Below are 26,422 nucleotides of genomic sequence, written 5' to 3' on the forward strand. Positions count from 1 at the left end.
TTTCACCCAATCAAAACGTCAGCCTAAGCCAATTATTTTTACATTAAAATCACAAAAAGAAAAAAGAAACTGACATTGCATGTGAGGTGCATGTATCGATGCCCTATTATTCAATTGCTTATTATGTTGCTTTCTCAATGCATGTGAAACTTCACCCCACCATTCCAAGCAAATAACATTCAAACACCAAAATATTAGTTGAATATGGGCATAGGTTAGCAAAAAATAACCCACGTTAACAGCGTCTAAGTTAATGATTTTTGGTTTTTTCTGATTGATTCGTAAATCCAAAATCACTTTCGAAATTATCGCTAAACTCCCTACAACCTCTTCTATAAAACTCATACTTTCACTTATCAAACTTCATTCACCGTTTCTAACAACTTTTAACTATCATTAATGATGCTAGTTTAAGAGTGATAATGTAGAATAAATGCTGATATGTATCAGCTTGACTTTGAGATTTTGGCTAAATAATTTAGGTGGGAATATGTCATTTACTCCAAAGAATAAAGATTTTATACGACATGGACCCGTTAATGGCTGCAGACAGATCATAACAGAAGAAATTCTTGGTCTAAACAAACAATAATTGATATCATAAAAAGGGTCATGAAATTCAATGAAACAACAAAAGCAGATATATATAATAATTTAAAATTTTCATTCTCTGTTGTTTGGAAAGATATTCTGCATGGTATTTAAAATAAATATCTACAAGAACGGATATTAACAGCAAAGACAAGAACAAATTAATTTTAACAGCAAAGGTATCTTACAAAAAAAAAATCCCAACCCGTACTTGATCTCCATGGCCCCCATCTTTATAACTCCCTAGTGTTATTGACATTTGTTTTGTTTAATTTAGGGAAGCCTCTTTAGTTGCAATTAGTGATTTTCTTTTGGCGTCTTCATACTTTCCAGCAAGAGAATCGAATAAAATTCCGGCACCAACACCAACAGCCAAATCTATTGTATAATGGCCCCTTGTGCCCAGTAACCTTATAACTTGAAGAACATTTAGCATATCAAAAATCCATGCCAGTTCCCGTCGTTGCATTCGTCGCATATCTAATGATGCAATCACTGATCCGGCTACATGCCCTGAGAAAAATAGGAAAAATGATACATTCCCTACCGGAAAGTCCACGCCGGAGCCCAGAAATCCCTGAGATTGATGAACAACAACAAGTAGACTCAGTCAATAACATTAGTGGCATTGAATTTTCTACTCCATGCAAGTCTAATATGGAAAAAACAGTAGCTCCCACGTCATAATGTGTTGGAAACGTTCCCCCAAGGACCATCTTTTCGTTGAATTTTCTTTTCAACCAAACAAGTTTATGATATTACACAGGAAATATTTTTATCCGACCTTCATTTTTTATGGGTTTTCATAATTTTTCTAGGTATATTCGATTAAATTTCATTCACTTCCAAATAATAAACAAATAAAAAAAGGAAAAAAAAATCAAGAAGGAATTGTTTTTGAACAAATTTGTCGTTTATTAATCATGATTAAATAAATGGGAAGTTAAAAGGATTATGGAAGAAAAAATAAATTAAAAAGGTCCGGAAAATAAAGAAGTTAAAAAAATTACGCAAAGGTTAATTTTGGAATTAAATAAAATATATTTAAATTTAATTAATTTTGGGCTTGAAAGGAGTTTAGGTTAGGGTTTAATAACACTACCCAATTTAAAAATATTTACTAACATTAAGTAAAATAGTTACGCGGACCCAAAAAATATAATAAAGCCCATGCTATAATATGATTTTTGAGATATGAAGCCTTAAAAAACATGTATATATTACATAAGATTAGTCAAACCCTAAAATCAAAAGCAAGCGACCGAATTTCCGTACATAAAGACAGGAGAACGACATCTTTCCACCCAAAGTTTGGCGAAACGACACTTATTCATCATTCGTTAGATTCAATTATGTTTTTCTTTAATATTTTATTAAAAATACAAGAATACCCTTAGATATTTAACATTATAAATTTTTTATTATTTTTTAATTAACCAAAAAGTCAAAAAAAATAAATAAATAATTAACCTCACCTAAAAAGTTACAAAATTGTTTAAAATTAAATTACCTAAATATTTATTTATTTATTTATTTATAATGTCATCAATATCCCATCATTATTATTCAATAATCTACTAAATTTATAATGTTTTTCATTTTCACTAATTAACATAGAAAATCAATATTTCTAATTAATTAAATAAATAAAGGGAAAAATACATCTTTACACTTCAACTTCAACTAATAAATAATCGAATAAAGATTTTAACTTAACTAAATTTTAATTTATAATAAACTAATTAATAAATAAACTATTTAAAAGTATTTTCGTTTTTTCAGTTAAATATTAATAGAAAACACTAACAGAACATGACAAAGGGTGGGAAAGAGTCATTTTAAAACTTGTTGGGTGGGAATGTGTCGTTTCACCAAACCTTGGGTGGGAAAATGTCGTTCTCCCCATGAAGATGAGTACAGCTATAGTTATAAGGATGAGTTAATGAGAAGGGAGAGAGAGTAACCTGCGGCAGAGGAAGCTGAGTTGCGTAACCAAGAATGCCACGGCAAGTGAACATGAATAGTGCTGATATCGTGGCCCTTGGTCTTCCTTCTATCAACCAACACCATAAAATATATGTCGTTTGCATCCCCACAAACACCTATTTATTTCACCCAATCAAAACGTCAGCCTAAGCCAATTATTTTTACATTGAACTCACAAAAATAAAAATAAAAAGAAACTGACATTGCATGTGAGGTGCATGTATCGATGCCCTATTATTCAATTGCTTATTATGTTGCTTTCTCAATGCATGTGAAACTTCACCCACCATTCCAAGCAAATAACATTCAAACACCAAAACCGATAAAATAAAATAAACGTGACTCTCTATAGTTTATTACTATGATAGTTTTTAGAATAATGATTTAAAAAAGGTTAAATTGGACAAGTATTACAATATAAAATTTAAAAATTAATAAAAATATTTTTTATGTTTGTTTATTTACTAAACACCCTTATAATAAAATATTAAAAGTTAACAAAAACACTTTTAACTTACCCATTAAGTACGAACAGCCAACCACCACTGCCAAAAGGTGACCAGAATGTTTTTATAATTTCTAAAAAAAATATTTAGGATTGTTTAATTAAATTAACAAATTTAAGAGGTTTAAAAAAAATTAAAAAATATAGAATAATATTTAAGAATAATGATATTTTACTGTTTAACTTTTTTGAGAATACTAATAATAATATTCCTAAAAACGAAACAAACGGAGCCCGTGTTTTTGTTGTATGTTTATCTAATTTTAAAAGGGAATATTTTTATTTTTTTTATTGAGAATGTTATGATCAGTTTACACACAACTTAATTAATTATTCGAGACTTTGGAACTACCTCTGATAGCTATCTCAATACAAAAGGTTATATATTTTTTTTTTAATTAAGAATTTTAATTTTCGGTTTAAGGAATAAATTGATTTAACAATAGACAAAAATGGCAATAAGAACCCTAAAGGATTGGCGTTGCATACAAGAAGGTTTCCCTCTTTTTTAGTTTTTAAGATGAAACCATCTACCACAATAACATTACGACTTAGTTGATCCTTTAGATTAATTAAATTACGTATAAATTAGTTCGACCAACCCGATTAAAAAAAAAAAAAAAAAAAAAAGGGAAACAAGTTCCAAACTACCACTTTAGAAAGATCAACCATTTAAACAGCAAACAAAAAATATTGTTATTAAATCACAACCGTTCAACTCTACCGTTACTTTCTTTGTTGTCTTTTCAAACATCTAACTTTAGTCTAAAAAATCAACTCAACTATAATGATGNGAGTAACCAAGAATGCCACGGCAAGTGAACATGAATAGTGCTGATATCGTGGCCCTTGGTCTTCCTTCTATCAACCAACACCATAAAATATATGTCGTTTGCATCCCCACAAACACCTATTTATTTCACCCAATCAAAACGTCAGCCTAAGCCAATTATTTTTACATTAAAATCACAAAAAGAAAAAAGAAACTGACATTGCATGTGAGGTGCATACATCAATGCCTTATTATTCCATTGCTTTCTCAATGCATGTGAAACTTCACCCCACCATTCCAAGCAAATAACATTCAAACACCAAAAGTGATAAAATAAAATAAAGGTATTTTTGTTGCATGTTTATCTAATTTTAAAAGGGAATATATTTTTTTTTTTAACCAAGAGTGTCCGGATCAGCTTACACGTACATCAACTGACATATACATCAACTAATCTTTTAAGATTATCACTGATGGCTATCTCTAAACAAAAGGTTATATTTTTTTTCTTTTAATTAAGAATTTTAATTTTCGATTTAAAGAATAAATTGATTTAACATTAGACAAAAATGGCAACAAGAACCCCGAAGGATCGGCGTTGCAAACAAGAAGGTTTGTTCTCTTTTTTTAGTGCTTAAGTTGAAACCTTGAAACCACCTACTACAATAATATTATGACTTGATTAATCTTTGGATTTATAAAATATTCAATGAATCTTAGGATTAATTGAAATACGCACAAATTAGTCCGATCAACCCCCTTTAAAAACAAAAAAATGGCAACAAGCTCCAAAGTACCACTCTAGAAAGATCAACCATTTAAACGGCAAACATCAAAACAATAATGTTATTAAATCACTACCGTTCAACTCTAACGTTACTTTCTTGGTTGTCTTTTCAAACATCCAACTTTAGTCTAAAAAATCAACTCAACTATAATGATAAAGGATGATTAAAGTAATACGCTTGATTTAGGACTGATTATACGTATTTGAACGATAATTAAGTTCCACGAAACGCACCGTATTAAGGGCCGCCAACAAAGTGTTAAGTTCAGGCCACGACGTCAGCAAGTTATGCAATGACTTAGTCGCCAAGAAACCGAGATCGAACGGCTGCGAGTAAGCCGGGATCATACGGAGCGTGTACTCCACGGCCATGAAGAACAGCAAACCGACTGCGAAAACACAAGGTATCCTATGATATCTGGCGACGTGGACCACATCCTTCATACTCCAGCTCATGAACGAAGCTTTTCTTAAAACCCCACCACCACTCGTAATGCTCATCATTTTCTTCTCCTTAACGACTTCGCGATCTCCGTCAGCGGTGTTAATAGGCTTGTTGGTATTAGTGTTAGTGCGACCGCGGCGGGTGAGCTTAGAAGAAGGGGTGTGAAGCGTGGTGGTGATGGTGGTGGGTGCAGCCATCATGAGCGGGAAAGGTGAGGAGGAGAGACATGATAGGAGGAATGGGGAGGTGATATAAAAGGTAGTGACAGCGGAGTTCACAAAGAGTCGGTGGGTGGGAAATTGATCAAAAAATGAATTTGTTTTTCCTTATGGAAGTATTGAAGTGCGCCAATCAAATTTATTTTGAGGGGTTTTGGGCGCTTTATGTGCTGAGCGCGTCCCTCAACACGCCTGCTTTTTTAACAAAATATCTAAAATATAAAATTCCAATTAAATCGGTTTTATATGCAGTTAAAAAGCGGGGGTGTACGGTACATTCGAGATTTTAGAATTATTAATTAGATAAGAATTTTAATAATTATATTTATTAACAATTAAGAAAAGATTTGAACTTACGATCTCTTGAATAATATATAGTTTATATATTCAATCATCTAAAGATAATTAATTAGCTTTTATTTTGATAAGTATGATATATAGATTAAGATATCATTGAAATATGGGTGCATCAAGGTTTATCTCTTTTAATATTTTTTATTTCATATAATTAGTTTATTATAAACATATCTAATCAATTTTAATAAAGATTGACTCACAACTCATTCTCACAATCTCAACGTGAAACTCGTAATTAGTCAAACAGAAAAATTCATCAAAAACTAATTACAAGTTTGTGAAATAAAGTTTGTGAGATTGAATTGTAACTATAATATTGTCCAATATATTTTTACTCAAAAGATCAATGATGTATTGTGTCGGTAAAAGATAAGATTTTATATTATTTTATGGCTTGAATTTAGGAATTATATGTGAAGAACATAGGTGGAAACAAAAAGCAATGCTCCATATAAACATATAAAACCATATTAGAATTGGGCAATCCAAGAGGTAGGTGGAGGTTGATGATCTAGACTTTTAACTTATTTAGACAAAAATTAAAAAAATATAAATTGGTAGAAATTAAGGTAACCAAATGGGATTAGAAATCTAATTAATTAGCAAATGTCCTAGAAATTAAGGTAAGATAAGCATCACTTAAATTAAGGGTATATTGGTAGTGGGTTAAAGCATGTGCATGAACTTTCTTGAAGAATTAAGGAGGTTGAATCCAAATATGACTCGGCCCTTCTTGTCCCTTGACCCAACCATAAGTTTGAGCAAAGTCTCCCATTGAGGCTGTGACAGAATCACTACTCACAAAACCAATGAAACACCCATTCCAATTAAAATCAAATGATTTTCCTTCAAATTCCTTTTCATGAATAGTCCATGTGCTAATAGAAATTGTAAGAAAACATGTTGTGTGAGAGTTTTTGACATGCTCGGAATTAGTGAAGCTCGATGCGGCGAGCTGAACTCATAGGAGCGAGCTGAATGAACAATTGTCTCACAGATTACTGATAAGTCTTATCCTCTAATATCAAAGAGAGTATCTCGGAACCTTATCATCCAGTTCTAGATTTGACATGATCACGTCAATCATATGATTAACTTCTCATGATTAAGCCATAATCTCTTCACTTATCATTGTCAAATTCTTATATAAATAACCCTAAAAAAAAACTCATTGTAAAGGGATAGCAATTTTAGAGAGATCATATTTATTTTTTTACTCAAAGCATCAATAGGATAACAACAAACGTAAGCTTGAAAATTTGTAACTTATCTAACCACTTTAAAAACTGTTTGATCTTTGTTGATTTTAATTAATCACGCTTACATCTAATCCGATTTTGTAAAGGTCAATCAAATTTCACTAATTGTTGCGTAAAATCTTAACAACAAAACAGAAATTGCCACAACACATAATTTCACACTCTGGAGAAGTTGGACTCGATGAGAATATTGCAAATTACAATCACAAATATTTATTTCATCTAAATTTAATTACCAATTAAATTCACATATATGTAACTCCAAAATTTTTTTTTTTTTTTAATGATCGGAGTGTCTGAATCAGCTTACGCATACCTCAACTAATATTTAGAACTCATTAAACACCCTACAAACCTAATATTCCAAAATAAACCACAAATATGATAAGTGACATTAGTTTGAACCTAGAAAATCAAAGAAGGAATCAAACCTTCTTGACCTGCTAGGCCAACCTTTGAAATTCAAAATCAGTATTTCACATACACTTTTTATTATTGAAACCAAATGTATACAGAGATTTTGTATAATAAAGCTATGTAACAACAACTGAAGTTAATTTTGTTTCTTTAAAAGCCAAGCTAAAAGAAACCACTTATCAAAATGGTATTTAACAGGAACAAAAAACCTTCAAAAATATTGCCAAAACATCACATCTCAAACTCTATTAAGATGACATTACTGAGAATTATTAGATAACAGCGAGGCTCTTAGCACTCTGATCATATCAGTGAGAGAAACAAGACCAACAAGCAAGCCCTGTTGATCCACCACCCAAACTCGGTGGACATGGTGCGTCACAGCCTTACCAATCACTTGGGCGAGCGGCGAATCCATGTGGCATGTTATGAGTTGTCTTGGTTCAGTTGTGTTGGAAGCTGTATTCAGAGGGCTTGTTGAGATCCTCTGGGTGAAGTCTTGAGCAGTTAGAGGCAACCATGTTTGAAGTGAAGCAAAATGGCAACCCCTTAAATCTGTTGCTGAAAATGTACCTATAAGCTGCCTCCCGTTCCCCTGAAAACAAAGGTGATCAAGAATTTTATCAAATGATAATTATTAAGTACATTGCATTTAATTGATGAACTTAATCTAATTCAGAACCTAGGCCTAATATGCATGGCTCCTTCTATAAGAAATTTCTTCTGTTCTCGACTAATTTAGTGAAGCTATATGAAGCCTGATATCGGTTTCTCTCTCTATTGTATTAACAAATGTGCTCAAAAATTTTCACCTCCATTTCTTGTCCACCACAGTTTAGTCATCGGACTGTTATCCTTGCCAGTTGTTGACTTCTTGGAGCTTGACAAGTCCGTTGAGAATAGAACTACTCGCTTATCAAAGAGCCATAGCCCATAGGTTCTATATATACTATGAATAAGTGTACGAGTTAATACAATAACCCAAGTGTCGTCCCACATCAAAACAACTGAGATAAACCATAGTTTAATTAATCAAGTCGCTATTGATGATGAGGCACTTATGGACAATTTAGGGGTGTGCAAAACCGGATATCCAATCCGGTTTTGCATTTTTTTAATCCAATCCAGAAATTCGGACAAGGATGAATCCTGATCTGAACCCGATCCGAATATTGTCTGATCCTGTTTTATCCAAATTTTCATGAAAAATATTATTTGCCCCCTAAAATTTTGCATAACTCTACCCCTGCCACATCAGCATTTGATTACTTTTGTCCCCCAAAGTTGTCATTCTATTGCGATAGTCCACATACTTTACCACTTTTTACCTAGGACCCCAAAAAAACTTATTAAAACTTGTAGTTATAGACAAAACCGGATCAGATCCAGCTATAGGATTTCTTTGCAGAGCCGATCCAAAAATCCGAATCATTTGAAAATTGATATCCGAATCTGATCCAAATTTTCGGATATCCAATTTTTTCGGATTGGATATCCCCTAGCACTTACACCAAACTAACTAGTATAACCTCTCTATCACATCATGCATGTGGCAGTTTCAAACCAAACGCACCCACCAAACTATAGATGACTTTGAATAGACGCATGTTTCATACCAAACTAATAAACATCTCCAAGGCAGTGCAATTTCCAACCAAGGTCTCCACTACTACACAATTTTTTCACCTACCATGTTCAGATCTTTTCAAGAAGAGTAAACGACATATTCCCACCCAAGGTTTGACGAAATCCCAGGTGAGTACCACAGGTTTCATTTATTCCAGATTCCCACCCTTAAAGTAACAGTGTTATGAATTTTTAGGGTTTAGGACGTGCAATTACCATAATGCCCCTAACCCTAAATTAATAAATTATGTTTTAACCCCTAATTTATTAGAATTATAAAACTTACCATTTTATTTTCAAATTATATCAAAAACACCCCCGATCATTACACACCCTCATCGGAAACAGCCCGATCTGGGCTGTTTCCGACGACGTCGAATGTCCTGGTCACTCCATCACCTTCCCCGTATTCCATCGTCCAAAACCCCTCTCATTCCCCACTCATTTGCCCCTCCAATCGTCGGCACCGTTAGACTTAGGGTTTTGATGTTCTTCACCGAATTCCGGCGGTGAAAATCCAATTGGACACCACCAATGAAACCACCGTATCCAGATCTATAAAAGCCCCATGTCCCCAGCAGCCGTCTCGTCGTCATTCGTCGGCCGAGAGTTCGTGTTCTTTGGCCGTTTTTCGATGAAGTGGTGGACAGCAAACGGTGAGCTGCCATGGCTGGAAACGTTAGGGGTTTTGTAGGCGAGGATTGGAGGAGTCAAATGGTGGTAACAAGGGTGATTTTGGGTGGAAAAATCGCCGGAAAAAGAGCAAAAAAGTTTATCGGCGGTGGTCTACTAACGTGCGCCGGAGGACTGTTGCAGGCGGTGGTCTGCTAACGTGCGCCGCCCATGTAAAATGACCAATTTACCCCTTTACCATTATATCAAACGTTTTTCCGTCACTTTAAGGGTGAGAATCTGGAATAAATTGAACTTGTGATACTCACTTGAGATTTCGTCAAACCTTGGGTGGCAACATGTCGTTTACTCTTTCAAGAATATCATTGACACCCATAATGAAATGTCTGTAACTGCTCTCTCTTTGTCATATTGATGGTTCTATCCCCACGGGACGTCGGCAGCCCAAGTACCTCTTCAATTTGACCCCAAAAAAACCTACCGTCCTTCTAATGGTCTTAGTCTAAGATATTATTGAATCAGTAAAATATGTTAAAAAATTAATAACATTGACTACTTACCTTTATAAGCTGCTTGGGATCTTCTTCAAGGGTTTCAGAGGCTTTAACTATGGGAACAGCATGAAACAAAGCAGCCTTCATGCACTTGATAGCATCGATAACTTTCGTACGTTCAGTAATGGCGAAAACAGTTTCATTCACCGCTCCCAATTCCCTCACAGACTGCGATATAATACCCTCGATTTCATAGGCATTGTGGTTGTTCATCAAAAATTCCAATAAATCCATCTGCGTCAGCATTCGATAGCTCGACGCAGATTCCACAAGTTCAACTCCTGAAACGTTCTCCATCTGGCTCTCCGCTGGAACCAGGGCCCGATGAATTCCCTTGCTCAACACTTCCATACAGTCTATAATGCTGCATTAATTTGTGACGAAATTAAGCAATTAATCAATAATGACAAATGATAGTTGAATGTCCATTATTGAAAGATTTTGAAACTTTTGTCCTAAAAATCTGGAAAAATAAACATTAATAAAATTGAGGTGCATACTGACTCACCTAGTATTGGGATTTAAAGTCCAGAGACTTAAACCCTCAAGGCAATGTCCTATGATGGACGAAACAGGGACGGACATCTTCTTATCAAGATCAGACCCATCATCACCACCGTTCACCTGATCATCACCGGCAATGTGGGCCAAAATATCAAGCATAGTAAGCATACCTATGTAGTGTTTCCGGACAGCTCCCGTCTGCTTATCCGACTCCAAGATCATGGACCCACCGGCACCGATCCAGTGCCCAGGCGGTGCAGCCACCGGCACCGCCACAACCTTGTTGGCCACTAAAGTGTTCATGGTGTGAGCTAAGGATGCAGTGTACGGCACCTCCACTAGCCGCCTCTTGTCTGCCGTTATATCCTTCACTTTCTTGTCTCTCAGCCGTTGATTTTCCACCTCATGATCGGGGCTACTGTCTTGCTCCGTTGTCTGCTGCATTTTGGTAAATGAAATGAGAGTAGAAAGAAACTAGATAAAAGCGTATCAGTGTTTTTCGTATTTGTATATCAAGTTATCAACTCAACAAAGATAAATACGTGCATGAAGAAGTACACGTGTCAGTGTAAGAATCTATAAGGTCGCATGGCTGCGTATGATCTTGACACGTCGAATGATTGTGAAAGAAACGATAAAGATTATAAAATAGCAAGTGCTTGGCTTGCGGGAGCACTGTCTCCTTTATCCTCAAATTTGTTTATAATAATATTATTAAATAAATTAACAATTAATTTTCATTAATAAACTGAAAAGGAATTTTTTTTTACTTTTTATTACTAAAATGGGTGTTTAGATCAATGTTTTAAAACCCAACCTAGAGTAAAACCAAGCAAATTGGCCGAGTCCCGGGTGGACCGGTTTGACCGATAGGTTAAACCGGTGTCCAAATATTTAAAATCTAACAAAAATACCCTTAAAAATTACATGTAAGTCTTTATAGGTTTGAAATCTTGTAAAAATACCCCAAACACCACTGTCGGCGTCAACAAATAGGGCATGTTTCCACTTTCTAGCGACAACAAAACTCCCCATTACCGAGAAAACACTCCCCTCAGCCTCCTGACCAAAACCCATCTCACCCCTCCCTCATTCACCTCCCTAATCGTCGATGACAATGAGATTTTTCCAACGACATTGCCACCATTACACTCACTAATAGTTTCTCTTCAAAAGCCCTAACAATTTAGCCAACAATTGTTAACGGATTGATACTCTAATTTATACGGTTTTGAATTAATAGGAAATTTTGTAACTGGACCTAGACGTGGCGGTGGAACAAAATTTTCACGACCCACCGTGCCATGGGTTGTGTTGTGCCATGTCAGACAACCAAAACTCAAGGCCCATAACACAGCCCATGGCCCTATGGGCCATGCAGTGCCTTCATGGGCCAGCCCACTTGCCACATAGGCTTTTCTCAAAAAATTTAAATTTTTTTATTTTTTTTAATTCATGGGCGGTGCCGTGTCGACCCACATGCCCACAGCATGGGCTATGGCATGACACGAAATTTTTATGTTGTGCCAAATAAATTGTGAGTCGTGTCAACCCACGTGCCGACACAATCCATTGCCACCTCTAACCCGACCCAATGACAGCTCTGAGTCCCAGTTGAAACGGCCGCACCAAGCCGGGTTTTAAAATTGTGGTTTGGATCATCAATTGTTTAATTTATCTTTAATACAAAATCATCCACTTACATTTAAACACATCAATTTGTATGGATGAATTTGTATGAAAATTTTATAAATGTAGTATTATTCATCAAGATAGATAATGGTGCTCATTGGGTAACCGGTAGTATTCAAATCAAGATCCTATTTCCTTTATACCTAAAACCCCGGTGTTTAATTTAGAGTATGAGAATGATAAGCGTAAAGCAGAATTCTGCCATCGTTAGTCATTATTTACATATACACCAACTTTACTAGCATATAATCTCCTACCCTCTTTTAACTCTTGTGTTATATGAACATTTTTTATGTATCTTTTCACTATTACTCCAGATCGTCAAAAGTTAAACTACTAGCTGTATTCATACGGTAACAACCTGTGCATTCTAAGGTAAGAAATGTAAACTTTGTAGCCCCTTTAAAATAAAAATGGGGAAGACCCGGTGAGGTACTCGCAGTATCATCGATGATCCTTCAGCAACATTTTCAGCTAGAGCTAGCCTCTGCTTCCATTAGCTCCAAAACGGTGACTCCACCATGAGAAAGTCCAAGGGCGAACTGATTGGGCTCAGATGGGTGGGCTGCAACAGCAACTGCGTATATCCGTGAGCTGCAGAGCAATTGTATCAGTGCACTAAGGGCAGGTATTGGTGGCAGGAAAAATATGTGCTATATGGCTCAGGAAGAAGATATGTATACCGGTGATTAGAAGGAACATATTCCCCGATGATGATCCGCTGCTTCAGCTTGAGGCTTGTGGCATTTAGAACAGCCACACTTCCATCTCCAAGGGCTGCATAGATTGACTGGCCTTCACATGAATACACAGCATCCATTATTATTGTACCAGTTGGTCCCGTGCGAAACGACTGTGATAGAGGGAACAAGGTATTACTTAAGCGAAAATTGCAAGGTCTAGACCCAGATATTTTAGCAAGAAAGTTACTGTTTGGGCATACAATACAATAGGTATTGGACACCAAAAAGAAGATCATCGTATGCATGATATATGCATGCAGTACTATAGTGGTTTGATAATTGGTTTACACTAATAAGACTATGGAAGAGCAGACTAAGATGAAGCCGAAGTATTAATAAACTGAAGAATTCCTGGCACACCTGTTCAAGACGCTCTAGTGTTGGTGCTTTATATACGGTTATTTGAGTTCTTTGCACAGCAAGCACGTGTATCTGATCTTGTTGAAAGTTAACATGGGTCGGTGACATAGTTCTTGGTACACACCCATTGGCAAGCTTTAGGAATCGACTAGCCTGCTTCTCCCATCCATCCAAGCTCCACACACACAGCTGCAAACAGCATAATTCAATTTATCCTGAGTTTAACATCTAGGTGGAATCAAGATATGCCAAACACAAGAACTGTCAATGTGATAATTGTGCATAATCAAGTCAAAATAATGATATTTATATAAAGAAAAATTTATTGTCTAACCACATAAATTTTAATAAAAGTGCTTTCATCAAAAAGTCATCATATTCAACATATTCTAGTATTCACAAATAAAAAAAATATTGATAAACAATTTGACAACGGTAAAGAAAAAAAGATTCCAGCTCATAAATCTACCATGACTTGTAGTCTAATTGTGAGATTGATATTTCCTTTAGAAAACCCAAGTATGTCATTAGGGAAAAAACAGAGTTGTAATAGACAATGACACATATTCTTTTCTAAGAGAAAATAAGATCTCCATAAGAGAAGAGCAGAAACAGCAATCCAGATAGTGGCATGAAGCCTTCCTATACCAGGAGGACCTTGATACAAACTAAGATAAAGTATTGAGACGTTAATTTCACAAGATTTAGCACCTTCTTTGACATTTTTTTTTTTAATTTTAACAGGCCCATTCCTCATCTTATAATAGCCCTTTTGCTTTATACTATACATACATATATGGAGTGCCATAAAAATGCATGCATTATCAAGACTAAAAGACGAGCGTGTATGTGTGTGTGAGATTCAGAGACAGACACAGAGACAGACAGACAGAGATACATTTGTAGCACTCTTGATCCTTTGTATATAAAGCATACCTGAGCATCAGCTCCAGATGATACAAGCACATTAAGAACAACAGAAAATGCAAGGCCAGTAACTTTATGTTGGTGATCGGTTAGCTTGTTTTTAACCTGTGCATACATTAACATCATATTTTCAAATGGTTAAATTTGAAAAATCTAATACAGACTTGAACATTAAATCTCAAAATTAGGCCTAAGTTAAGGAAAAACACCTTAGCAAACTTGATATCATAGACAAGAATTGAAGAGTCATCCATGCCGATTGCAATAATGTTATTGTCCTTTGGATGGAAGGCAAGACAAGTTGCTGCAGGAGGTGGGGGGCAGCACTTCACCACTAGCTGCACAAATAAAAACATTAACTTCCTACACAGACAGCAGGAAATTGCTGAGCAAATTACTGTATATTCTACCTTAAACGACTGCATCATGAATAAGGAAACCATCCCCCCTGATGCTGACAAAAGATGGGCATCATCTTTCGTAAGAGTAAAACATGGAAGGGCATTTTCTTTGTTTATCTTCTCGATGTCATTGCTCATCTTTATGCCATTAGATGGCAGCCATAATTGTGGTGGCACAGCACTAGTTGCCTGCACTAGGAAAAGCTCGGTGAAACAGAAGCTCAATGAAAATAACTAGGAGATGAAAAGCATGCCTTTTTAGTGAAGAATATATACCTTTCCACTTAGATTTTTCTCATTTTTCTGCCACTTCCATACTTTGTGCATGGCATTATTAGCCAATGCTATTATCGCAGATCCTGCATGTGTATACATCAACTTAACAACCTGCATCAAGTATAAAGACAACGAGAATTAGCAAGTGATGTATACAAACACAATTTAAGAGAATACTAGCGTTAATTTAAACTGATGATATAACAAAACAGACTCACAAATGCAAAGAACCATGATGAACCAGGTTCCTCATATTTAGCAGAAAAACTTGCTTACATGGACCAGAAAATTTCATGTGCTAGACTATGGTTTTACAAAATTCAATTTGGGAAAATCAATTCCACTTAAAACTTTGAACATGATGAAGAGAAAGCTAGACTGAATGATATGTTGGAAAAAAATTCTCATAACATTCTAATTTAGGTTGACCGGCCAAGACCCTGTTTAGTACAAATTAAACATTTGGACCTCTAACCAATGCTGGTTTAAGGAGAAACATACCTAAACTAGAATATTTCCAGAATCTTTTAGCAAATTCAGCAAAACACCAGGAAACTAGGATAAATCATTGATATGAAAATTTTAGTAAAATAGAGGGTGGAAGGTCAAATCATAATTAAAAACTAGAAATCATATATAAGCTCTTAATTTGGAAGTTAAACTTTAGAAGTTATTTTAGGACTTTACCCCAAGGTAACCCTCGCAGAAATCATAAAAAATCTAGAGCATACTTAGTTCTAAGAGCGGATCTAAAAGCATATCAACCAGGAATATATATATGGTTGAACAACACACAAACAAATGGTATAGGGTAGACAATTACATACATCCATTTTCTTTTTCTATTTGCATGTGTATACACTGCCAGTATGTTGCATGGAAGAGCAAGCATCACATGACAAAATCCTGTGATCAAATAGCACATGCATATAGTGCATTGCAGGATGCAATGGACCAAGAAAAAATTCCTATGTCATGACCCCAAACATGACTTGACCTAGGAAAAATAAAATGACCAATTGCTTGTCATAGTACCAACACTTTATTCCCTAAAGTTGACACCAAAACCAGCATCACCCAAGTTTAATTTCAGGAAGAGTTGTATAAGCTCATAAACACACCTTTTCTGGTGAAAGACTATCTTGAAGTCGCAAGGCACGAAGTCCAGACGATTGATTGATTACAATTGGCCGCCAGATCTTATATTTCTGTGACTCATCGATGACTCTTGATTTCACACATGGCAAAAATTGAGTATCTCCATTCTAAAATAATATAAAATTGTTAGACCCAAAAGCAATTACAACATTTCTAGCATCAAAATACCACAAGAAAACAGCTTCACTGCTCACCTGCCTGGCATCTGGAAAAAGTTGCACCCTTCCATCTGCAATCCCAACATTAATTCTAGTGTTTGAACTTGAAGCAGATGTGAATATCACAGGTTCCTGAATGGTAAGTAAGGGACATTCAGAATTTCTGTTGTGTTAATATTTAGGGTTGGTCACCTCACGTTACAAAGCCTAGGAGATCAAATTTACCTTGGTGAAAAACCCGATATTTTTAGTTACTGCAGAAGGATCACAATTGACATTAGGTGGCTCGCAACTATGGTCCATAAAGAGGGTTTTTATATCAGGGTAAGGCTTTGGACTAATGCACATATAATGCTGCCAATTTAAACTGCAGATCAACAATAACAACAGAATAAGCATTTCAGTTGGTAATACATCTTTCAAACAGAAGAACAAATTAATTCCTCGTCCAAGCTATACCTCTGATTGATTACTGTCGTCAGCCTTGAATCATCTAGATTAGGAAACTGAAGTTTGTCATGAAAGACTGGGTTTTTCAGCACCCAGTTATTTAACTTTTCAAGCATTACCTGTCTTGAATACTGCTTCGTGAGGCTTCAAAACATTAAGAAAGTAGAAAAATCTTCCATTAAACTTGTACGGACAGGAAGATGCATAAAATGCTACTTTTTAACTACATGCATGATTTAACACTTCTACCTCAAGCCTTTGTCTAATAGCATAACTATTGCACTTAAAGATGAAAAATAAGACCGTGGCATTAAGTGCTCATTCCAGTTCTTTCCTAGAATAACCATGAGTACAAAAAGAAAACATCTCCACTAACGTTAGAACAGTGAAATCATCCTACTTATGTTATGTTGGCAATTTCTTTTCTATGAAAAACCTACTTATTTAGATATTAAACATTCATTGACTAAACTTTCAATCATTAGTTCTTGCCAAAAATTAATAACTGCATAGCCATACCAAGCTGCCTAGGATTGCCCATTCCAGTTTTGACTGAGAGGGCACAACAATAAGTTAGAGCATCTAATGCCAGCACTGAATGTTTTTTATTTTTTATTTTTGGTAATTGTCATTTTTGGAGTTTTTGATATACAACAAGTATAGCTTTTAATCGTGAGAAGTCAATCATCAATCGTGACCAGCATATTAACTATGAAATTCTTCGAGAAACCCCACTGTTATCTTACAGCTAAGTAAAGTAGCTGACACAAACCATTTGCAATATTCAAGCATAGTAGTCCATGTCCATTTCCATGCAATTTTTTCACCACACACTGTACTAGGCCATAAATTGTATAAGACACCCAAAAGCATTGAACAGATCAATTTGAAAAGTTTGAAAGAAATTTTTGCATACCTAAAGTTTTCCAAAGTCAAAAGATACGTAAGATCCTTGACAGTTGTGTCATCAAATTCGGAGAAGCGTTTCAATTCCTTAAGAATTTCCACAGCCTTCGCTATATCGCCTCTACAAATAAATCAAGATCAATGCATTCATATTATACTTCAATTTAAACAAATATGCCCAAGTAAGGACTAGATAAACATGAAGGTACCGATCTAGTGCTTCAAGGTACTTCTGCTTACGAATCTCAAAGAACATGAGTCTTGAGTATTCATTGTCATCGGATTTTGTAAAGCCAGGCAAATACTTCACAACCTCATCCAATTCACCATTTGCCGCAATGTCCTTAAAGTAGGTCATATTGAAGAAAACTCCTGACTCCTTTTCCAATCTTCAATCAATCAAAAATTAAAAATAAAAATAAAAATAAAAAAAGATCACAAAAAATTAGAGAAAAAATAATCCCATACAAAGAATTATAGATTTAACAAGTGACCCAGTTTGGTAGCATAGAAAATTTTTGAAAAGTAAATCATATTCTTGAACTATAAAAAATATAACACTAGCAAGTAGCTAAGCTCAATCATCCATTTTTTTCTTTCTCTTGAAAATAACTGAATGAAGCATAATATTAAAACTTTTAAAAACAAATAAATCACACTTCTTGAATTATTTATTATTTGGCATTAAAGGTTCATAAAAAAAAATAAATAAATAACAATAGAATATTACCTTCAAATTTCGAAAAGATTTCCCTTCTTCATTCTTCCTTTCTTTCTTAGGTCATTGCATTACATCACATCAAAAGCTAAAGACAAAACGACGTAGTACAACATACAATTGAAGATAACATTTTCTTTTATTTTTATGTTTTTTTTTCATTTCCCTCATTTTTTTTCTAAGCAACCAAACACAAAGAAACCACAACCAAATGTCCAAGAAAAGAAGCAATTAAAACTAAAAGGATCAAATTGCAAGAAAAAGAACAAAGTTACGTGTGAATAGTGTCATTGTAGTTGTGTTCACGCAAGAACTGAAGTATCAAACAAACAATTTCTCTTCTCATCAGCGACGACGACATTCTCTTGTTTCAGCGTGAAGTTCACTCAAACGTTTGATAGGCCTTCAATTCAAAGCAGCAAACAAGAATTACAGAAGCCATTTCAAATTTTGATTTAATAATTAGGGTTATAAGTATTACCTGTAGAATAATGTTGAGTTCTGAAACTGCAGAGTGTTTTTTGTGAGGGAAGATGGCTTGTCTGGTAAGCAATCACACGAATTAGATTTAGCGCGCTCTTTTTTAACTCATTACAAAATGGAGAAAATATCCTATGTTGCGCGCTTATGTTTGGAAACGGTACACCGTAAATTAAACGACTTTGATTTAATAATGTTATTTTCTATGTATTAAATTTTTATTTACTCTTTTTATGTTTGTTAGTTTGAATCTTTCATTAAGGAATTATCCCTTTTTGTTCAAGAGGAGTAGAGGACCGACCTTTTTTTTTTTTTTAATGACCAAAGGTTTTAGGGCCGACTTACGTATACCTAAATTAATCTTTCAGGACCCTGAAATTATAGGATGGGTAAGAACTTCAATGTCTCAATGGCTATTCCTATTAAAAACTAAGGAAGAATCGAACTTAGGGATTGTTGAGTAATACACTCAAAAGTCTCGATCGAACCACTTGATCACCCATAAATAATTTATAAGACTAACTTTTTTTTGCTTGGGTCATTGTATCTCCTATTAGTTAATAGTAAAAACTAAAAACCGTTGTGCTTGACCTTTTTCAGTGAGTAGTAAGCACATGTTAGTCTTATAAATGTGAGCCTAACCCTTATTTTTTAAGGGCTGTTAGGTTTTTCTATTTAAGTCTGGAAGGAAATGACGTTTTCCATTAGACTAAACGACATTTCCCACCTAAGGTTTAGCGAAATTGCAAGTACACATCCCTGGTTTCATAAATTCCAGATAACCACCCTTAAGTTAACAAAAAAATCTTTTAATGTAATGGTTCAAAGGTAAAATTGTCATCTGAACTACATTAAGGGTGCGTTTGGTTTATTATTTTGGATAGGATTTTGGGAATAGTATTGGATAGTTGGATACGATTATGATTACAAGAATAAGATTTGCAGGATATGTGTTTGGTACGGTATTTTGACATTGATATTTGTGTTGAATATTTTATTAATATATTTTTTTATAAATGATTTATTAATATAATATTTTGTTGCATTTTGTTAAAATAATGTATTATTATATATATATAACTTATCAAATTACATTTTAATAATACTAAATATTTTATTGGTAATTTTGTCACCCGTATATATTAAAAAACAAAAACCCATATTAATTTCAAGTACTAATCCAACTGTTTAAAAACACCACATTAATGCATATATGACAAAAGTACTAATTATCAATCCTTACAATCATTATTACAAGTATACTCCATTAACAACTACGACATGGTCCACTGTGCCACCCACAGTGCATTCGTTATGTTATCCCGTATAATCGTCATGTAGTCTATAATACCTTATTGCGGTTGACTCGGTCCTTCTCCATTTCGGCCATATTCTGCCCCATTTTGACGATCACAATTTACTTGCTCATTAGCCGTACTATTATTGGTTTGTTCGAAGATACGGTCGTCCATATTGTACATTCTGATAAAATTATGAAGTACACAACATGCCATAACAATCTTCCCTTGTTTGTCCAACGGGTAATTGTTCATTTCATTTAGAATATGTAACCGTCTTTTCAAAATACCAAAGGTTCTCTCGATAACATTGTGGAGTGAAGCATGTCTGTAGTTAAACAACTCTTGTGGCCCTCTTTGGTTACGGCGGTGATCAGAAATATGGTAAGCCACTCGCCTATGAGGGGCGAGGAACCCATCCCTATTTGCATAACCCGCATCAACCAAATAGTATTTCCCTGTAATAATATCAAACATTTTATTTGAATTACAGGGCCTCAACAGTGGATGTAATACGCTATAATACGTCAAGAAAATACTTATACCTGGTGGAGGATGTGGGAATCCAGAATTAGGATCATCAATAATTGAATTTAAAACTCTTGAATCATGCGTAGATCTTCCCATCCAGTAACGACATAAGTGAACATCATGTTAAAGTCGCATACAACCATTACATTCTGTGACATCGATCCTTTGCGATTTTGGTACCTATCAGCAAATTCACATGGAACCAAAGCGTATATATGTGTGCCATCCATGGCTCCAATACAGTCCTATTATGAAAATGAGGCATTTTACTAATATTAACCTATTAAACAAATTAATAACACAATGAACTTAACTATCTACTAATAGCAAATATAATGAACCAGTACCTTAAAGAAAGGGTAATATTTTTTGTTGGCTGATATTTCCCATGGAACATCATTGAAGTCAGGTGGTCTGATAAACTCTGTCTTCAACTCACATATAGCGTCGCAAACTGCGGTAACATGTTTAGAGACCGTCTCACCCGAATGTTAGAAATCCTCCATCATCGTTCTAATTGTCTCATTTTTTCCAACGATTGTTAGAAATATCATAACTTGTTCTTCCAAACTCGTCCTCCTGGTTGGTTGCAATTTTCCTTGATCAGACAAAAATTCACATAACAATGTAAAACAGTCTTTGTCCATGCAGCACTTGTCATAGATCCTGTCAGGATGACCGTTGAGTACTTCTAACATGTACTGATGACTAGTTAATACGGATGTATGTCGTGGTTGACGCTGACTTGCTTCTAACGCGGCAACACCGTAGAGTGCAATGGCTATATCTGTCAGTATTTCTTCTTCGTCCCTCTCATCTGTAGCACGTCGTCTTCTTCCTATATGGCTAGACGACGCCATTTAAACCCACACATTTGAAAAACATTTATCAACAATTAACAGTTGTTGTACTACTTAGCAAAATATAACAGTCAATATTTAATTGTAATGACAATCGAAAACAGTTTTTACACATTACAATATCACATAAATCAGTTCATACAGTAGCGTTATAAATTGTAATTGTAATGACAACTGCCCACTGACGCATGCAAAATTGTTGCCAAACAATTATGAAATATAGTGTCATCTACTAATTATTGGAAAAAAATTTATGAATCTAGTTAGCCTTTTCCTCCAGTGGGAGTTTCACAAATATCTCCCGCCACCCTGAATTTTCATATAAGTACGTGACAGCGGGCAGATAAAACTGTGTCGGTACTTGCATGGCCGTCATGATGTCAATACAATTGCTCATGGAGAAAGGATCAGATGGAGCAATGATGTTCTCTTCTTCCCTCTCATCTGCACTGCGATTGGAAGCCCTCGATCCCATTGTCCGCTTCTCTGCAAGCTCGTCCATCAAGCTAAAAATGGCATTCGCAATTGAATGTCCCGGCCCTCTTCTGTGCCTCCGATTTCTCGCTCTTCCATGGCCAGATGTGTTTGGCCCTTTTTCCCCTGTCAAACAATCAAGATCAGGTTCAAAGTCGCTATCATCCATGGGAACCGCGCTGAGATTGGAATAACTGGAGGTCTCCACCTGTTGGGATGTAGATGTGTACGCATATCTTCCAGTGGCAGTTTGCTTCTCAAATATTATTTCATAAAGTTCCTTGTGAAGAAGTTCCTTGTGGTAAAATTGTTACGCCAGTGGGTTTTGCTGGTAAGTTAAAAGAATAATATATTAATATTTAGCAGTCCAAAAAAAACGCGTACATTTACAGTGACGTTGAATAATAATAGTTAAAAAATATTAAAATTTACCTTGACATATTCTTGCCAAACCTCAACGGGACACGTTGGACTTTGTGACTCCTGATCCCTCCTGAACCCCATGTGTTGCAGCAATTTTCGTCATGCTTGATAAAGTTTTCGCAGGCGAAAGAACTTAGAGGTTATTTGTGTCACGTTGAGTCTCCTACCAACCAATGATGATATGTCGTCCAACATTTCTTGGCAATCAGCTGTTTTTATTGCAGTACCATGTGAAGTTTTGGCCCGCTCAGATAACAGGACCAAAAATTTGTGGGTCATCTCAGCGGACCCGGCCACATAATCACCCATCTAAGGACAGTACGGTGAGGGACAACCAACATTGGGGCACCATACGAATCGCCAATCACATTACAAAATATAATACTCACATGTTAACGTAATCAACTAAACACATATAAAATTATACCTCGTTCGATTCGACACTTCTTGAAGACGTCAATGCAGGGGAAGATACAGACAATGTCGACCAACAGGGTGTATGATGAACTGCAAGTCTAGAAAAACGTCAAATCTTTCAGCTCTGTTGTAAGTAATAATCAATCCTACGACGTCGAGACAAATTATTAAACCCGAATAAAATATTTGAGTCAACTAATTACAAAACGCATTATTAAAGTCCAAATTAAAAGGATTAATGAAAAGAAAAAAATAGTATTAACAAAAATTATTTCCAATAAAAAAATGAAAAAAATAGCGTCTCAGTGACTTGAAAACAAATAGGTAACGGAAACTTACAAACTAGATTTGGATACTTTGCGGGTCTATTTCCCTTCTCTGAGACAGATAAACATCAAATACAATTAAAGGGTGTGTGTACAGGAGATTAAAAACATGTCAAACAAAACAAAAAACTTATTAAAACAATTCATCTGTTTGCCAAACAAAACAAAAATGCATTGAAAAGGCCTATGCCAAATAAAACAAAAACGAAAAAAAAAAAAATCATTCCCGTGCCAAACAAAATAAACAACCAATTACAATAATGTGCCAAATGCCAAATTAAACTCATTCACATGCGTGTGCCAAATGCCAAATAAAAGCAAAACCCATTCCAAATACCAAATAAAACAAAAACCATTCCAAATACCAAATAAAACAAAAACCCATTCAACAATCCATTAACGCAAAAGAGCATTCTCTTCTACACAGATCAAACAAAAACCCATTCACACCATCAACGCAAAATAGCATCCCCTTCTACACAAATCAAACAAAAACCCATTCACAATCAATTCCTACCAAACAAATAAAAAACGCAAAACAACATCTGAGGTGGGTTTGATCCAGATGGGGGTGTGCGTTTGCGAAGGATCGGATCACGGTGGGTTCGTTTTGGATAGATCGAGTCACGGTGGTTGGGTTGCGAAGGATCGGGTCACGATGGGTTCGTTTTGGATAGATCGGGTCACTGTGGGTTCGTTGTGGATAGATCGGGTCACGGTGGTTGGGTTGCAAAGGATCGGGTCGCAATGGGTTCATTTTGGATAGGTTAGTCACGGTGCGTTGTATTGCGAATGATCGGGTCACCGTGGGTTCGTTTTGGATAGATCGGGTCACGGTGGGTTTGTGTGTGACAAGTCGGGTCATGGTGGGTTTGTGTGTGATAGATCTGTCATGGTGGGTTTGTTTGTGACAGATCGGGTCATGGTGGGTTTGTGTGTGACAGATCTGTCACGGTGGGTTTGTTTATGACAGATCTATTTTCGGGTTCACGGTTGGGGATCTGAAGTGGGTTAGCGGTGGGTTGTGACAGAGGCATTTGCGGGTTCACGGTGGTGGGTTGACGGTGGGTTCACGTTGGGTTAGGATGTGGGTTTGTGACAAAGGGACTGGCAGGTTCATGGTGAGAAGTGAAGCACTGAAGCTGCCACTGGATACTAGAAAGTGAAATGGTGGTACTGCAAACTGGGAAGTGAAGCACTGAACTTGGTAATGGATTATCAGAAACTGAAATGGTGGTGATGGATACTGAGAAAGTGAAGCATGAAAACAGTAATGCAAACTGAGAAGTGAAGCACGAAGTTAGTAGTATACTGAGAATGAGAAAGTGAAATGGTGAAGCAGTGAAGAAAAGTGAAAAAGCAAACTGTAATGGTCAAAAAAAATTTGTCAGGATTGAATTATCAGGACAGTGTTATGTAAATAATAAAACAAACGTTATCTGTAGAATCCGATCCAAAATATGAATAAAAATAATAAGCCAAACATGCCCTAAATCTGAAACAAAAATAAAAATTTTAAAATAACTCCTCATCTCAAAATTCTCTCACAAACACCGTCTCTCTAAAACTACTTCTTCTCTTCCGTCGCTTCTGTCTCACTCCCTCTGCCACAACCTCCAATTTCTCTCCCTAACTGGCAGTTGCACACCTCTCTCCCTCCCTAACCCAAGCTGGTCAAATCAAAAGCCGCGATTAATGTGCTTATAGTCCACATCACGCTCGTCTGTAATCCTTCGGCGAAAGAACTTTCTCAGCATCAAGGAGCAGTTAGGTAAGGCATCCGGCGAGCAATAGGCGACGCAAAGAGAAGACGAGGGCACGACGCGAAGCAACGAGCAGCAATACCCAACAAAGTGGCAACAACACCAACCACCAAAATCCGAAAGACACCGCGAACTTGTCGTGATGTTGTCGCGAGATCGACCGATCTCAAAGTTTGCCGATGCAAATGGGGCGAAAACCAAGAAGACGCAGTCGACGCAGCCACTAGAGGTTGGCGGTGGACTGGGGATGGTGGGGGCTACAGTTGGCCAGATCTGGTGCAATACCCCAGATGGGTTGAGATTTTGTGTTGATTTGGATCCATATGAGCAAGTTCAATCAATTATAGGTTGTCAAGTATTACAATGATCGTATAAATTGATGGAGATTTGCTTTGGTTTACATGATGTTGAAGCAGGTAGTGAAGCAAGCATGACATATTTTCCCCATTTGACGACCATGGATGTTGTAAGGTTTCTTGGCTTAAACCCCAACTAGGATGTTCTAAAGTTGATCAAATTTGATTGAGAGTTGAAGAAACAAGAAGGCTTTGGTGAAACAGAGGAATGCGATCGATTACCAAAAAAGAGAAATAGAAGAATGTAGCAGAGATCTACCCGCCATGTTGTAGACAGTGTGAGTGATATCAAGGATGAGAGAAGGAGCTGTTTTAGGATGTGGTGAGGAGGATTAGACTAAATGCATAAGAGAAGATTTAATATTGAAAGAAAAAAAAATCTAAAAAGGAAAAAGAACAAAAAAGATATATTGTTTTTGTTTTGATGGTTGGTGACAAACTACTTATTAATTTGGCTAGATGGTGATAGTGATTGTGTGGTGGTGGTGGCAGTGGCTAGGTGGTGGCGGCGGCAATGGCAATAACAGTGGCTAGGTGGTTGTAGATTGGGATGATGCAAAGGTTGAAGAAGAGAGTTTCATTGAAATAAATTTGAAAGTAAAAGATTATTTTTCTAATTCTACTAATTTGGGGGTTTAAAATAATTTATTAATTTATTTGTCAATGGCAGTTTGGCAATAGCACTTTCTATATTTTATCAAAACCAAAAAATAATTAACAGTATTAATTTAAGAGTAGGAATCTGGAATTTATGAAATCAATGGTGGGAACTTGGCATTTGGAACATGTCGTTTACTCTTTCTATTAATCTAAATTCAATCAATCTAATATCTAAAACCTATCAACAATGTTGAAAGGTTAATATAGTTTTTTTGAGGTTAAACAGATGAATTTGTTGATAAATTTGTAGGTTGAATGAATGACATTTCCCAAACCAAAGGGCGTTCACTACAAAAAGGGTCAAACACACAAGGTTAAGCTCATTTCGAATTTCCAAAACTAACTGGTGCTTAGTTAAAAAAAAGAAAATATATATATATATATATATATA

The 26,422-nt window shown here is 35.7% G+C and overlaps 2 protein-coding genes across 2 annotated transcripts; both read right to left on the reverse strand.

Moving 5' to 3' along the window:
- Positions 1 to 802: 802 nt before the first annotated feature.
- LOC116130066 (phosphatidylcholine:diacylglycerol cholinephosphotransferase 1-like) lies at positions 803 to 5,367 on the reverse strand. Its single transcript, XM_031415816.1, has 4 exons — positions 4,876 to 5,367; positions 3,878 to 3,992; positions 2,556 to 2,578; positions 803 to 1,168 (listed from the first exon to the last, which is right to left on the reverse strand). Exons 1-4 carry the CDS (start codon positions 5,284 to 5,286, stop codon positions 860 to 862), a joined length of 858 nt encoding a protein of 285 aa, XP_031271676.1. The 5' UTR covers positions 5,287 to 5,367; the 3' UTR covers positions 803 to 859.
- Positions 5,368 to 7,459: 2,092 nt separating this feature from the next.
- On the reverse strand, positions 7,460 to 18,804 carry LOC116129469 (topless-related protein 4-like). The gene is made up of 17 exons (XM_031415215.1): positions 18,719 to 18,804; positions 17,935 to 18,114; positions 17,736 to 17,846; positions 16,829 to 16,963; positions 16,595 to 16,736; positions 16,406 to 16,501; positions 16,175 to 16,318; positions 15,054 to 15,176; positions 14,775 to 14,966; positions 14,586 to 14,702; positions 14,386 to 14,481; positions 13,450 to 13,638; positions 13,034 to 13,199; positions 12,832 to 12,938; positions 10,659 to 11,092; positions 10,157 to 10,514; positions 7,460 to 7,932 (listed from the first exon to the last, which is right to left on the reverse strand). Exons 1-17 carry the CDS (start codon positions 18,802 to 18,804, stop codon positions 7,597 to 7,599), a joined length of 3,012 nt encoding a protein of 1,003 aa, XP_031271075.1. The 3' UTR covers positions 7,460 to 7,596.
- Between the last annotated feature and the right edge of the window lie 7,618 nt (positions 18,805 to 26,422).

Source organism: Pistacia vera, unplaced genomic scaffold (assembly GCF_008641045.1).
Source record: "Pistacia vera cultivar Batoury unplaced genomic scaffold, PisVer_v2 Contig106, whole genome shotgun sequence".
Lineage (NCBI taxonomy): Eukaryota > Viridiplantae > Streptophyta > Magnoliopsida > Sapindales > Anacardiaceae > Pistacia > Pistacia vera.

What these genes read in the sequence shown, in the direction of transcription:
- LOC116130066 (XM_031415816.1), bottom strand. Translation starts at nt 5,286, where the DNA reads ATGATGGCTGCACCCACCACCATCACCACCACGCTTCACACCCCTTCT. An exon ending in TGTTGGCGGCCCTTAATACG is followed by an intron (nt 3,993 to 4,875) that starts GTGCGTTTCGTG and finishes TGAAATAAATAG; the next exon opens with GTGTTTGTGGGGATGCAAAC. An exon ending in CTCAGCTTCCTCTGCCGCAG is followed by an intron (nt 1,169 to 2,555) that starts GTTACTCTCTCT and finishes CATCAATCTCAG; the next exon opens with GGATTTCTGGGCTCCGGCGT.
- LOC116129469 (XM_031415215.1), bottom strand. Translation starts at nt 18,804, where the DNA reads ATGTCGTCGTCGCTGATGAGAAGAGAAATTGTTTGTTTGATACTTCAG. An exon ending in TACCTTGAAGCACTAGATCG is followed by an intron (nt 17,847 to 17,934) that starts GTACCTTCATGT and finishes ATTTATTTGTAG; the next exon opens with AGGCGATATAGCGAAGGCTG. An exon ending in TTGACTTTGGAAAACTTTAG is followed by an intron (nt 16,964 to 17,735) that starts GTATGCAAAAAT and finishes AATGTTTTGAAG; the next exon opens with CCTCACGAAGCAGTATTCAA.